General features: G+C 43.5%; 1 protein-coding gene across 1 annotated transcript in view; it reads right to left on the bottom strand.

Moving 5' to 3' along the window:
- The window catches only part of LOC110986122 (uncharacterized), a 132,065-nt gene extending 118,979 nt beyond the window's left edge, over positions 1–13,086 (bottom strand). Inside the window, exons 1-15 of the mRNA XM_087133985.1 lie at positions 13,071–13,086; positions 11,625–11,909; positions 10,967–11,230; positions 9,904–10,001; positions 9,301–9,490; positions 7,574–7,891; positions 6,961–7,239; positions 5,737–5,988; positions 4,806–4,908; positions 4,057–4,241; positions 2,985–3,239; positions 2,602–2,711; positions 881–1,055; positions 588–706; positions 58–184 (exon numbers count right to left, since the gene is read on the bottom strand). Of these exons, the coding sequence (XP_086990111.1) occupies positions 58–184; positions 588–706; positions 881–1,055; positions 2,602–2,711; positions 2,985–3,239; positions 4,057–4,241; positions 4,806–4,908; positions 5,737–5,988; positions 6,961–7,239; positions 7,574–7,891; positions 9,301–9,490; positions 9,904–10,001; positions 10,967–11,230; positions 11,625–11,909; positions 13,071–13,086 (2,776 nt within the window). The remainder of the gene's footprint in view (positions 1–57; positions 185–587; positions 707–880; positions 1,056–2,601; positions 2,712–2,984; positions 3,240–4,056; positions 4,242–4,805; positions 4,909–5,736; positions 5,989–6,960; positions 7,240–7,573; positions 7,892–9,300; positions 9,491–9,903; positions 10,002–10,966; positions 11,231–11,624; positions 11,910–13,070) is intronic.

Below are 13,086 nucleotides of genomic sequence, written 5' to 3'. Positions count from 1 at the left end.
CCAAATGAGTCAAACACCACCAGCCATGCAACCACTCCGGCTGAATTGAACTCTTACTTGTGCGAATGTCTTCGCTGAACATTACAAATGGGCTGATGGCGTTAATCAGAACTTCATAGATCCGGGACGGTTGCAGGTTTGTGAATTCATAGTTGACCGGTTCCACAGCCCCAGCCCCAAATATCTGGCAAACGGAGAGAAGATAGTATTAAGGTTCATTACGCCTGAACTTAACCAAGGTTAGAAAACCAGAGCACTTCCCTGGTGTGAACGTTTTCTTAAAATAAAGGTCAGATCTGCTTTTCTTGGCTGCGGCTTGTAATGACACAAAGGTATATGATAGAGGCTGCAGGTGCTTCCCATAGAGCTGTGTGTAATTTCAAGCTGCTTCCAAGTACTTCAAATACGGCTAGCATTCAGGAGGGTTTACACAAATGTGATTACACCTTTCCCCCCAGGAGGAATCATGACAGTTTTTTTTTCTCAATCCATGCCCGGTACAGGAAATGAACATGAACATGATTTCTAATTTCAAGACGTCTGTTGAAGGAAGGAAGAGAGAGGTGAAAGTTCAGCGTGATTAGTACCTCTAGATTAGAGCCTGTTATGGATGCCGTATATTCTGAGGAGCCGACAGCGGCCCAGACTAAGTCTGCAGATGTTGAGGTCAGTCTTCGCACCAACAGCTGGCCGGTTGGTACCGACGCTGAAAGGACATCGGAAACAAAAGAAGTGACTGGGCTATACAAGTGAAGACACAATGGAAATCCAAACTTGCACTCATGTTTTGTTAGACAGCGTAAGGTTGTATTTCTTGGCTTGCAGTCTGTCCTGCTTTGTAAGCATTTTGCTAAGTATTAATTGGCATGTATTTGCTTACAGGTTGACTGGGTGTAAGACGCTGGTTCGCTGACGCGTTCCGAGTTGCCCACCCCACTCACTGCTACAACCTCAATGGTGTAACTGGTGTTGGGATACAACTCTGTGAGGTCAAAGTTCGTCGTGCTGATTATATCGGACATGAGCTTCACGGTGCCCTCAGCAAAGTACGAGACCTAATGCAGGATGTGGAAGTACAACAATGTGAACTCATAGATGGAAAAAAGGTTGCAGAAAAATGGTGTATTCTTAATAGTGTTGTGGTCGAGGCCATGACAGGTCCTTTCGCAAGACCAGTTCTATAAGTAACAGGGTGAGCTAGTAAGGGGATGCTGTTTTCAAAGTTCATTTAAACAACTTGTGACATTCCTTAAGACTCAAATGGCTTGTGACGGGCCTGCAGGGACTTGTGAAGGATCCAACCACAATACTGGATTCAGCAAAAGAAAGTAAAATTCTAGAACAAAATCGTTGGAAATCCATCATACACTGACTTTTTTTTACCATCAGACTAAAAAAAGGTATTTATAAATGGGAATAAATATGTGCGTGGCCAAGACCGGCTTGGGAGACTGAATGCTGATAATGCCCTCACCTGTGGCTTAGGCATTAGTCGCGTCCATTCTCCTGAGCCAGTCTTAAATGCATGTTTAAGACTGACCAATCATATATTTATGCCCTTATTAACCCCTGCCTTCAGAATCCTCCATCTGCTCAAGGCTTTGGCAACCCCAAAACAAAGATTGACAGTTCACTCAAGATGATCTCAAGGGGAAAATTTCATCCTCTGCGAGTGATGAGAGTGACACCTGAACATCGTCTCCCAGGCTTTAATGCTGCTTAATGTTGCTATCAAACGCCTTGGCTTTGGGTGAGATTTCAGGCGAAGAGGAGTGTACGATATTCAGGGCAACAAAGACATTAACAACAGGGTGTGACCACTCACCAGGTATTATAAGCACTGATACAGTGTGACAGAGGTTACAATTGCAAACCTTACCTAAGACACACATAAATATATGCTACACAATCATCAAAGGTTAAACCACTTGCCGCTGGGGATTCGGGTTTCAGGCACGTATTCTTTATACGCATAGCCAGTGTCTCCAAAATCGGACAAAGGGAACTGGGCCTTGTAACAAAAGACCGTACTCGTAACAAAAGACCAGGCTGCTGGGAATTGCCAACATTTATTCACTCTCAATAGTGGAGATAATCCAGCCTTTTTTTGAAACAGTATACAACGGTTTGGGGCATTTAGTGCGAGCGGATTACCACCGGGGACAAAAGCGCTCTACCACCGCAGCGATGAGCCACACAGTACTGCTGCATACTAAATCTGGCCCCTATTGAAAAGAGGTCAGTTTTGTGCCAGTATCTTGAACAAAAGAAAATTACTGAACACCCCACAATCTGGGCTCTTTTTACAAGGCGGCAGGCCTGGCTGAAATACTCCAGCGTCAATAGATCTTGTCCGTCAAATTAAAGTAGAAACCACACAGTCCTTCGTGTGGGTGTCCAGTAAATGAAGATATGAATTTTTAAAGAATTTTGAAAACAGAAAAAAATGAAAATCACCCCGTCCCAGCATCATCAACATTCATAAATGCCCCCCCTGGCACGATGTGGTTAAGCAGCGGACTCTTGATAATGTAAACCCGACTGTGATTTGTACTTGGCTGCCATGGAGCAGCCCCAGGAGGGTATACATGGACTGCTCACCCTATAGCCTGTAACATCTCCACTTGGTGCGGTCCATCGTACGGACAGAGACACAGGTGTGACGGAACCTGACAGTGAGGGAGTGTTTGGATTCACCGGTGGGTTTGGGACTGAAAAGAAAGAAATATTTCACAATCCAACATTATTTTGAGAAAAAACTTTGACCAATTAAGAGAGAAACACAGAGCTCTATGAATTTAAACAAATTAATATTTGCACCTGCACCTTTGTGTTTTCATAAAACATAATTATGATACTTCAAATACTGTATTAATTCTGACAAAACTTATGTCACGGTGTTCCCTAACCTTAACTTTGGAGTTGATCACAAGCGTGAAATGTAACCTGGTTGGAATTTTTGGCACGGTTGGAATTGGACTTACAGGTTCGATCGGTGACTTCTCCAGACACGTCTTGTACCCCGACCGCCACTACACGAATGGTGTACTCTCTTCCCGGGGTCAGGCCTGAGAACGTGGCCTCTCGATTGTTAAGATCAATTGTTGGGACTCCTTCACTGGGCGCGATGGTAACAGTGTGTTGTACAAAGCCATCCAGGCCAGAGGCATCCCCCCAGAAGATGGTGATGGTGGTGGTAGTCACGTCTTGAACAGCAAGTTCTGCTGGGGCAAGTTGAGCTGCCGGCAAACCGCAAACATTGAATTCAAATCATCAACAAGTCTGGGGTGTGTTTTTCGCAACGTCTAACCAGAAACATGTCTTTGACATCAAAGCATGAGACAAAATGTGAGGCAGTGACATCCATGGTTAAAGAAAGCAGACAACATAGTTGAAAGATATTTTTTTTCACCCTAAGATATTTTTTTTCACCCTAAGATATTTTTTTTCACCCTGGTCAACACAATTCTTTCCACTGCTGCTCTCTCTTTCCGTTTCGAAGAAAGTACACGTTTGGTTCACAGCACGTAACAGCAAATTTGGAAGGACATAATTAACTTAAAATTTGTCCACTTGCTTTCTGCCATTTGGAACCGGCTATGAACCAATGTTAATCTCCACTTCTTGTCCAGTCAAAACAGTGACATCACACTGGTATCAACCGAAGTGCAAAAGCACTCAACCAATGACCACCGCAAAAACATATTTCTGGGTTTGAGTTAACCTACGTGGTAAACGTGTAGTTATTTGCATTGGGAAGGATCAACAATTAATCATGTGGGTACAAGGATGTAAAAACCAATGACTTTGTACCAAAGTTCACATGACAGCTGTTAGTAACCCACGTGTCAGCCAGCCTGTTCAGTATTTAAAAAGCGCATGCTCAAAATGCAATGTGTCATGGGTCATTCAAGAACATTAAAACGCGCGTGAAAAAGCAAACTGGTTCACAGGACATGGTCGCAATATACGACCAGTGGCACTGCCAGTCGGGATTAGACGCAGCCAGTAAGACCCATCTTGGGTTTGTGTCGATGGGTTTTCTCTGCCATGTACCTGTTCGTCCAGTGGCACTTTGTGGACTGCTGTATGTCTCTTCACCTTCAGGTCCACTCACAGAGACTACGTAGAACGTGTAGTTAGTCTCCGGCTCCAGTCTCCTCACAGTGAACCGAAGAGGTTGGCTCTTCTCTACAAATCCTGCCGTAATTTCAGGACCACCTACTGTTCTGTATGATATCCTGTGAGTGTGTGTTGGGGCAAATGGGACAGGAATGAATAGCTGAGGTGAGCTCGAACCCGTAACGTGTGGGTTGCAATTCCGGGAATCCCATGATATGTCAAGAACCTACATGTACATCATCAACACTGCTTCCTAGCTTTTAACCCAATTCCAACGGGGCTTTGCAGGAGATTATTCTAACCATACGACTTTCATTGTTTGTTCATTACACCATGGTAAGGTGCTTCTTATATACGTGTCGTTTACTCCAGAACTTAGTTATGGTCATTAAAACTGATGATACTGGAAGCTAGTTGGTTTTCACTTTACAAGGCAATTACCTTATAGACATCGATTACAGTAACAACTCAGGCTTTTGGCCTGGTGTGGTTAACTCATACTTGTGAATGAGGAAAACACCTCATAAGATTGACTGACCACCTCTACGGAGTTTCTTCCCGGCAATTTAACATTTGGGAATAATTTCACCCAATACTGACAGCACCAATGTAAAGCTCAACTGTCAAGAGGGATTCTGGTGTGCGGTTCCCTGTTTACACAGTTGAATGCAAGAGGTCTTTACCTGTATCGATCAAAGATGGGATCACCCTGGAAACCAGACCAGGTTATATCTGCCGTCAGAGCTGTGGTGGCATTTACCGTCACTGCAGGAATACTTAGTGGTACTGCATTATAAAACAGAGATCCGTATGAGAACGTCAGGAGAAATCGGCATTTATTAAATGTGTGAATGATCGGCAAGTTCTGACACTTGAATACAACACTTGTAAGCTGGAAATTTGCAAAATTTGCTGGCATTTTTTTTCTGACACAAACCAATGGGAACTTTAAGTCTGTTCTGGCTTTTCCAGCCAACTTTACCCAAGTGTGAGAGTTTTCAAGAGGGTTGACAACCATGGACCCAAAGACTACTCAAGGTGGAGGCAACAAACAAGACAGAAAAAAAAAACAATTTCAGAGCGGGGTGGAAAGTTTGGCCCAGAGAAAATTAATCTGGCAAAACCAGGAGTATCTTGGGATTGCAACCAAGAATGTTCAGACAGTTTATGGGTTTCACAAACAGCTATGTCTCTTGGCGCCTTTCAAAAGTATCAGCTTGGAAACACGGTCATTCCACAAATGCCAAAACTCATCCCCATAGAATGTCAGAGATACATATAATTGACTCAAAGCTGGCCTCAACTATAACCCCAAGAAAATACAAAAAAGTCACCTAATGTGATCGCCTACTTCGTGGGAAGCTATCAATATATGAGCAGTTTGGTTATGTACCTTCAAATTCATTTGTAATTTTACCGAATGTACCTGACAGCTATGCTGCATCTACCCATCAAATCTACCCTAACCCTAACCCTGGCTCTAACCTTGACCCTTGACCCCTTGACTTCATATGTAGTGCATATTTTCCTGACAGGTTCGGTAACTTTCATCCAATCAGATTTTGACATTCCTCAAGGTATTGATGAATATTTCAAAGTATGACCAAGACATACGTGTTCTCTGGACGATGCTGCTCTGTTGACTAGACCCGGCGATGCTGTAGATGAGAGAGATCATGTATCTCTGGCCGGGGGTTAAGCCCCTGATTGTGTAGAAGCGAATGGTGTTGTTGACTGCTGCATCTGTCGGTGGGCTGGTGTCAACGCGGAGAAGGTAAGGCTCCATGGCATTAGACAGGATGCCCCAAGTGACTCTGATTGTAGTGGTGGTTACGTCCTTGATGACAAGGGCACCAGGCGACGTGGCTGAGTGCAGCAAGAGGAATACAAATGTAAAGAGTCAACACGACTGAATACAACATAGCATAGGAAATTGGTAATTGACCCGACATTCATAAATACCTCAGACAGTTTTTCTATTCCTATTGGTCGAAACCCGTCACACGACCGCGTATTAACATTTGATAATGCCCGCTGCATGCGTAAATCACGCGCTGGCACATGGATACCAGACAGTTTAATTGGGTCTGATTGGTCAGGAGTCTGTGAGCACGAGACGCACCAAGCGTGCGCCAAGTTCATTGAAGGGGATTCTATTGGACAACTATCAGAAGGAATATACCATAAAATGGACGGGGGTGTTTGGGAAAATAAAAGTAATGTTTTCAAACAAAATCGTTGGAAATCCATTTTATGTTGACTTCATTTGACTCTCTGAATAAAAAGGTGTTTATGAATGGGAATAAATCTGTGCTTGGCCAGTCTTAGACTAATGTTTTAAGACCAATTCAGGAGAATGAACCCTGACAATGCCCTCGCATGTGGCTTGGGCATTAGTCAGGTCCATTCTCCGGAGCCGGTCTTAAATGCATGTTTAAGACCAGCCAAGCACGTATTTATTCCCTTATTCACAGTGGAATTAGGGGAATGCTCATATTTTCAATTGCAGTACTGTTTACACTTGGAACTGTGGACTGAAAAAAGAAAGTCCCACAAAGTCTCACGTAGAAATCTATGAAGATATTTTGCAATACAAAATAAACATTAAGAAATTCCACCATGATGGTCACACACACATAACAGATTTAGAAGTTTGGATTTAGATTTTTTGTCCGGCATAGGAAGTTCCCAACATTATATCTCAAGGAGCGACATATAGGCAACAATTTGGATAGACATGCCATGTTCTGAAAGTCTCATTAAAGCAAAAATACCAGTCCTTTCGGTACAGCTTTAACTGAGCTTTAAAATCAAGCACAAAGGCAGACGGAAACTCACTTGTCCGTTCACAGATGTCCATTGGTGCACTTGGCAAGATGTACAGAGTTGTTGTTACTGTGGTCACAATAAATTTGTAGAGTTTATCTGGGGTGAGGCCCTCCACCGTTGCTGAAGTGACATCCTTGGGGACTTGGAACTTTTCCTCCTGTTGGCCATCTGGGGGGTAGTACTCCACTTCATAGTACTCAAAGTTCTGGTTGAGTGGAGGAAGCCAGCCAAACGTCACAAAGTTGATGCCCTTGTTTAGCGTCTGGAGGTTCCTCACTGGTTCAGATCCTGACCAAAACAAGATGCTGTCTTCAATGTTGGCAAATTTAAAATGAAGAACAAAATCTTGCCCATAACCCCATAAATAAAATACAAAAGATGAAGAGAAATAGGCAATCCACGTAGGCCTTAAGTAAGAGTTTTAGCTGAATTGGAATTGGGCTTTTGGTCAGGGTTGTAAAAGTAGAATACAGGCCCCAAAAGAAAGAGGTGATCGCTAAAATTGGCGAGATGAACTGGCTATCATTTGAAAAGGAAAGAATGACTGGTTAGTCTACAAAATGGTCCGTCAGACCCAGTGGGCCATTAACTAATGCTTTTACCAACCAAAAAGCTGACATACTGGTTTTAAATCGCCCTTCAAATTGTCCATCAGCAACTGTGTTGGCATCAATCCTGATGTAGTAAGGCTGTCCAGGCTGCAAAGGAACGGACGGCGTGGTTGTCACTGAAGTCACAGTGTCAAATGCTTTGTAGAAGACTGGCGTGTTCAGATCATCAAAGATGATCTCGTGGTAAGCTGTAGGCCTCGGGGGTGTTTCCCAGATGTAGGTCAGATAAACCTTGAACTGAGCATCACCAAAGTCGACAGGAAGCCAAGCAAACCCTAGGGATGTTGAAGTGTGCCGGAAAGGGTAGAGGACCAGCGTGGCAAGGTTACCTGAACAAACAAAACAGGGATGGCTAACATGTCATCTAGTTTCAAATATGATAAAGTGTTTTTCCATTTCTGAAGAGAGGAAAAGGTTCAACTAAATTGGACGGTATTCTCTAGCTGGTGAATTCTTAGAGGATCGTTTCACCGACTAGAAGATCCCCTCTCTGACCAAACTGACTTTTTCATTGGTGGCAGTGAGCATGCATCTGCTTGACCTTTAGGATATTTCTACCTCAGCAGAAATGCACACATCAATATTTTATTGAAAACATTTAACAACCCTGCATTAAAGTTCAATGAAAGCTGTCTTGACCCAGTGGCTCGGTATCCAGAAGTGAAGCAGGGTCCAGACAACTCCCTTCATGCTTCAGGGAAAATGCCGACAGCCAACATATATCATTTTGGATTCATTTGCCAACCGAAGCTCTATTTCCTAACTGGAATTAATTATTGGGGGGCGTGGGCCCCCCTCCCCATTGCTACGCCCCTGAGTCAGACGAGGGCTCTGTGTCTAGTTTATCTCCAATGGAAACTACCTTTGTACAATTCATTTGGCTTAATCCCAAAACACATCCCAGTCATGTCACTGGTGGATCATAAATCCTCACCGGTGGATCACACATCCTTACACAGCTATACTTCTGGGGTATTCCCTTTGTTCTTGTGTGCAAAACTCCCGCACAACACGCACACATTTTCACATCACTCCCATTTGCACCAGATTCACTTTCCTACTTTGGAAATTCGACTGAACGTCCCTTGTTTAAAATACTTCATTTTGCAACGGATGAATGGCACTTGAAAATTCCTCCTTTTTGAGTAAATTTGAAATATCTACTTCGTGAAATCCTTCTCGAGTACCGTCTCAGTACCCCACAAGTACCCTATGGGGTACTTCCCATTGTTCCGGTACCCCACAAGCCCCTCTATACACGCGTATCAATCCACAACGGCGGATCAATCAATCCACACCGGCGGATCATCAATCCACACCGGCGGATCATCAATCCACACCGGCGGATCATCAATCCACACCGGCGGATCATCAATCCACACCGGCGGATCATCAATCCACACCGGCGGATCATCAATCCACACCGGCGGATCATCAATCCACACCGGTGGATCATCAATCCACACCGGTGGATCATCAATCCACCCTGACTTAATCATCCCAACACAAGGTACAGTCACACCCCATAATATTGATTTTTCCATTACACAGGTAAATGGTTTGATTGGCATTTTATCCATCCACAGGCAAATTTCTCAACTCACCTGTGACGTTGGGATTTATTCACACAGGAATTTTTAAAATTTTTAAAAGAAACTGTCCCAATGATTCAGGATTTATTCTGGCACTTGCACTTTATTTGACTCACTCCTTTACTCACTAACTTATTCTCACTCACCAGTGAATCCAGTTGCAGTGGTGGGAACGCTCTTCTGTTCCGGGAAAGTGCCAGCAGCTTCAATCACTGTTTCCACAATGACATCAACGTTTGTCATTGCTGGGAGATCATCCAACAAGAGTTGGTTGGTTGGGCCAGGTGGCAGCTTTCCAGCAAAGATAGTCACACCCTCCATATTGACATAAGACACCTGTGCCAATAACAGGTTAAATCATCAGCACTTTGAAATCAAGGGTTCCACATCAATCACCATTCAAAGAGCATTTTTGTGTCTTTTGATCACATCTGCGTGTTCACATGGTGGACAGCACCAAAAGTCTGGTTGTGCACTCAACCACTTGTGGTGTAATAAGGCCGAAAGCATAAAATGTATTGACAGGTGCTTGAACTGAAACGGTTCAGCAATAAATGATGCCATTAATGCCGGTGTTATCAAGAGTCAAGTCAAGTTACAGCATTCGTTTGCCTTCAGTATTAAACAGTGCTAACCAGAGGTTAAGACTCAGGAAGACTGCGGCTGAGCATAAAATAATAAAGCTGAAGCCAAGGCTTCAGAACCTTGCTGGGAATTTCAAATCATGTCAAAGAACTGAACAAAATTACCTCAAAACGATCAAAGTATCCAACAGGATTGGTCCACTGGACGAGAATCTGGAAGTCTCCGCTATTACCAAAAGAAATCCCCGGAACTGCGGATGGGTCTGTAAATCGGGAAATCCATTAAATGTAAAGATTGATAAAATTTTATACATTACACACGCCACTTTGTCTTGCTGGCCAAGCTACATGTTTCAAAATCTCAGTAACAGACGACGATATTGCCCAGGTCTGGTAGGACACTAAAGATGTCCACAACAAATCTTTGCACAAGGTCTTAGTTTTGCAGCTGACTTCTGGAAATAATCAGAACAGCAAATTCGCAACTCTTGTGTCCAAATGGCGTGCATTAAATGTGTCATGTAACTTCACTGAAGCCAGGATATCCCAGGCTAAGGACGTGTGTCTGGACCTGATCACTTGGAGTAAAGTTTTGACCACTAATGCTCATGACAGGGTCACTAGGCATTCAAGTAGATCCTACTAAGACCTCAGCTACTGTAAATGGCAAATGGTCCTTTACAGTTTTGTTTGAGACATAACTGGTGCAGTTTTTACCACTTGGCTATGGCTGGAAAGGACACATGCATAAATGCATAAAGCCACTGTCAAGGTGCTTCCATAACTTTGTGAGCCAAGTCATTTGAATTTTGCCATGCTGAGATAGGTCTTTATGGCACTGTATGAGTAATTAACCATTTGTAAACACTGTTGTTCGCGGCTGACAATATCGACCACTGAGAAATCCAAGACATACCTGCAGTCTTTTGAAATACACCCAAATGCCACGGATACTTACTCCCAACAATCATTTGAATCGTACTTTTTACCCAACCCTCATGATTTTTTCAACAGTTAAGCTGTGCACAGAGGCCAAATTTAAGTTCAACAAATGGTCTACCTATTTGGTCTTTGTATGTGAATTAGCATATTAACTTGTCTGCCTGAGGTGAGTTGGGGGGAAGCATCTGGCCGTGCCAGTCTATACATAACAGACAGCCAGATTGTGTTTACACAAACTCTTGTTTAACAGGTATTCAAGAGTAGATCTCTACGCAGGATGACAGACCTGTTCGGACTTGTGTGCTGAAAGATGCCAGGGGATCCCCTCCAGAGGTGAGCGGAGTGACGGCGATTCGGTAGACGGTAGCTGGATCCAGGTTGTCCAATGTGAACTCCTGGTTGACAATATCCTCAATGCGCTGCTCAGTGCCTGTTGAGACCAGTGTCCTGACAATACGGTAGGTTGCTGCGGCGTTATTACGCAGCCAGATGAACGTCACGTTGCGGTCAGTCAACGAACGGATCAAAATGGTGTTGGGAGGAATGGAAGCTGTCCAAACAAAACAGCAAAACATGCAGCATTCATGTGTCTCTAAAGTTATTTTCTAATCATCACTTCAGTTCTCGCAGTCTAAGTAGACATTTCAGGCCCTGCTAGATTCCTCTTGATCCCCAGTTAGTTTCTTTCAAATAACCTTTTACGGCTGGAAAAAAATCCATCAGGTCTTCCAGAACGTAACTTGACTTTTGAGTAAAAAGGATTTTAAAAGGCACAAATTTCATGCTAACGAGGGAGGGTGTAAAGAGCCCTTTCTTACCCAAGGGTATATCAAAACACAACAAACACAACACACATTAGAACGAATGCAATACATAAAGATGTAATATCCTCAAACTCTTTTCACAATAAATTTCAGGTATGCACCTGCCTTGGTTCTACTTACTTGTCATTCCTGATGCAGTCGCTGGTTCACTGAACTCCAGATTACTGCCGGCACCAGCGGACGCAAACACCCGGATATCGTAGCTGGTGAGTGGGTCTAGGCCAGAGATGAGGAACGAGCGGGCATCTGGGTTGACCCTGCCTGCCTGCTCCTCCTGTCTGGAGCCCTGCCTCTCGTAGGTGATGACGTAGGAGGAGGTGGCATCGCCCGGCTCCCATGTGATGGGCAGAGCCACTGGAGTGACGCCTGAGAGGCTGACGGTCAAACTGCTCGGAGGGTTGGGTTCTGGAGAGGGCAAATCATCATTATCTTGATTACTGGTTATTAAGCTGAAGGTGAATCCACTGACAACTTCATCTTTTTTTTTTGTCATTTTCTCAAGAAAGCCAAACAAGCTTCGTTCTCAGCAGCTCTCACGATGTCCTGCAATTAAATTCAGTGCAGCAAATTTTCCTTCTGATTTGATTACGATGCTTCTCACTCATTAGTAATTAATTGTAATATGGCCGTTTCACAATAGTGCGCCACCAAGAGTTTGCAGCACGTTGGCCAATCACAATGCGCGAAATTTGTCGGCCCAACACACCTTTGGAAAGGGTCGACAAATTTTGCACTTTATGATTGGCCAACGTGTTGCAAACTCTTGGTGGCGCACTACTGTGAATCACCCGTATTAATTTGCTGCCTTGAAAATTAGCCGCTGAATTAACTGTAGAAAGGGCTAAATTTAAATTGAATTTGGGTTTGAACATAACCCCTGTTTGTAGATATAATTAACAAATTTCTACTTGGATAACATCAAATCTTTTGCCATGCTCTAATCAGGTAATCTGGGGCTATGGCTTTGTCGTTTTATCATTGCCATGCTACAGTGATAAGCCAAAGACAAAAAGACAATGCCTTCTGAATATGTGACAAGGCTACATATGCCTACCACCGACGTTCTGATCCCACAATTGCCAGCTTTGCACAGAATCCAACATTTAGCTGCGTTGTAGCCAAGGTATTTCTTTTACAAGTTATAAGTCGTTTCAAACCCAAGTCATTTTTTTCAGCACATCTGATTTCACCAAGAGGATGTCATGGACAGGCCATTTTTTATGTTAACGAGGGCGACAAAAGCATGGCCACCTCGTGTCAACTTGCATTTGAGTATAGGTCATCTGACAATTTGGGGAAACATTCGAAAAACATTTCGTGCAACGGAGAGAAGAAAGGTTTCATTAAAACTGCTTCTCAAAATATACTTACAAATCTTCTTCCCCCAACAAACAAAAATTGCAAATAATTCATGTGTCCCTGTGTGCAGCTGGTGTATAGAAGTTGTTAACTATTTCTAAAGATGCACGGCCAAAAATGGCCTTTCCATGGCAATATCTTGGTGGCATTCTGTTCTCTGAATAACCCTCACTGACACAGCACTCGGATTTTTCTAACATACTTTACTGATGGCGTAACCCAT

The sequence above is a fragment of the Acanthaster planci genome, linkage group LG03 (genome assembly GCF_054643075.1).
Source record: "Acanthaster planci isolate LZ-2023a linkage group LG03, COTS_SCS, whole genome shotgun sequence".
NCBI lineage: Eukaryota > Metazoa > Echinodermata > Asteroidea > Valvatida > Acanthasteridae > Acanthaster > Acanthaster planci.
This window is presented reverse-complemented; position numbering and strand designations above follow the sequence as displayed.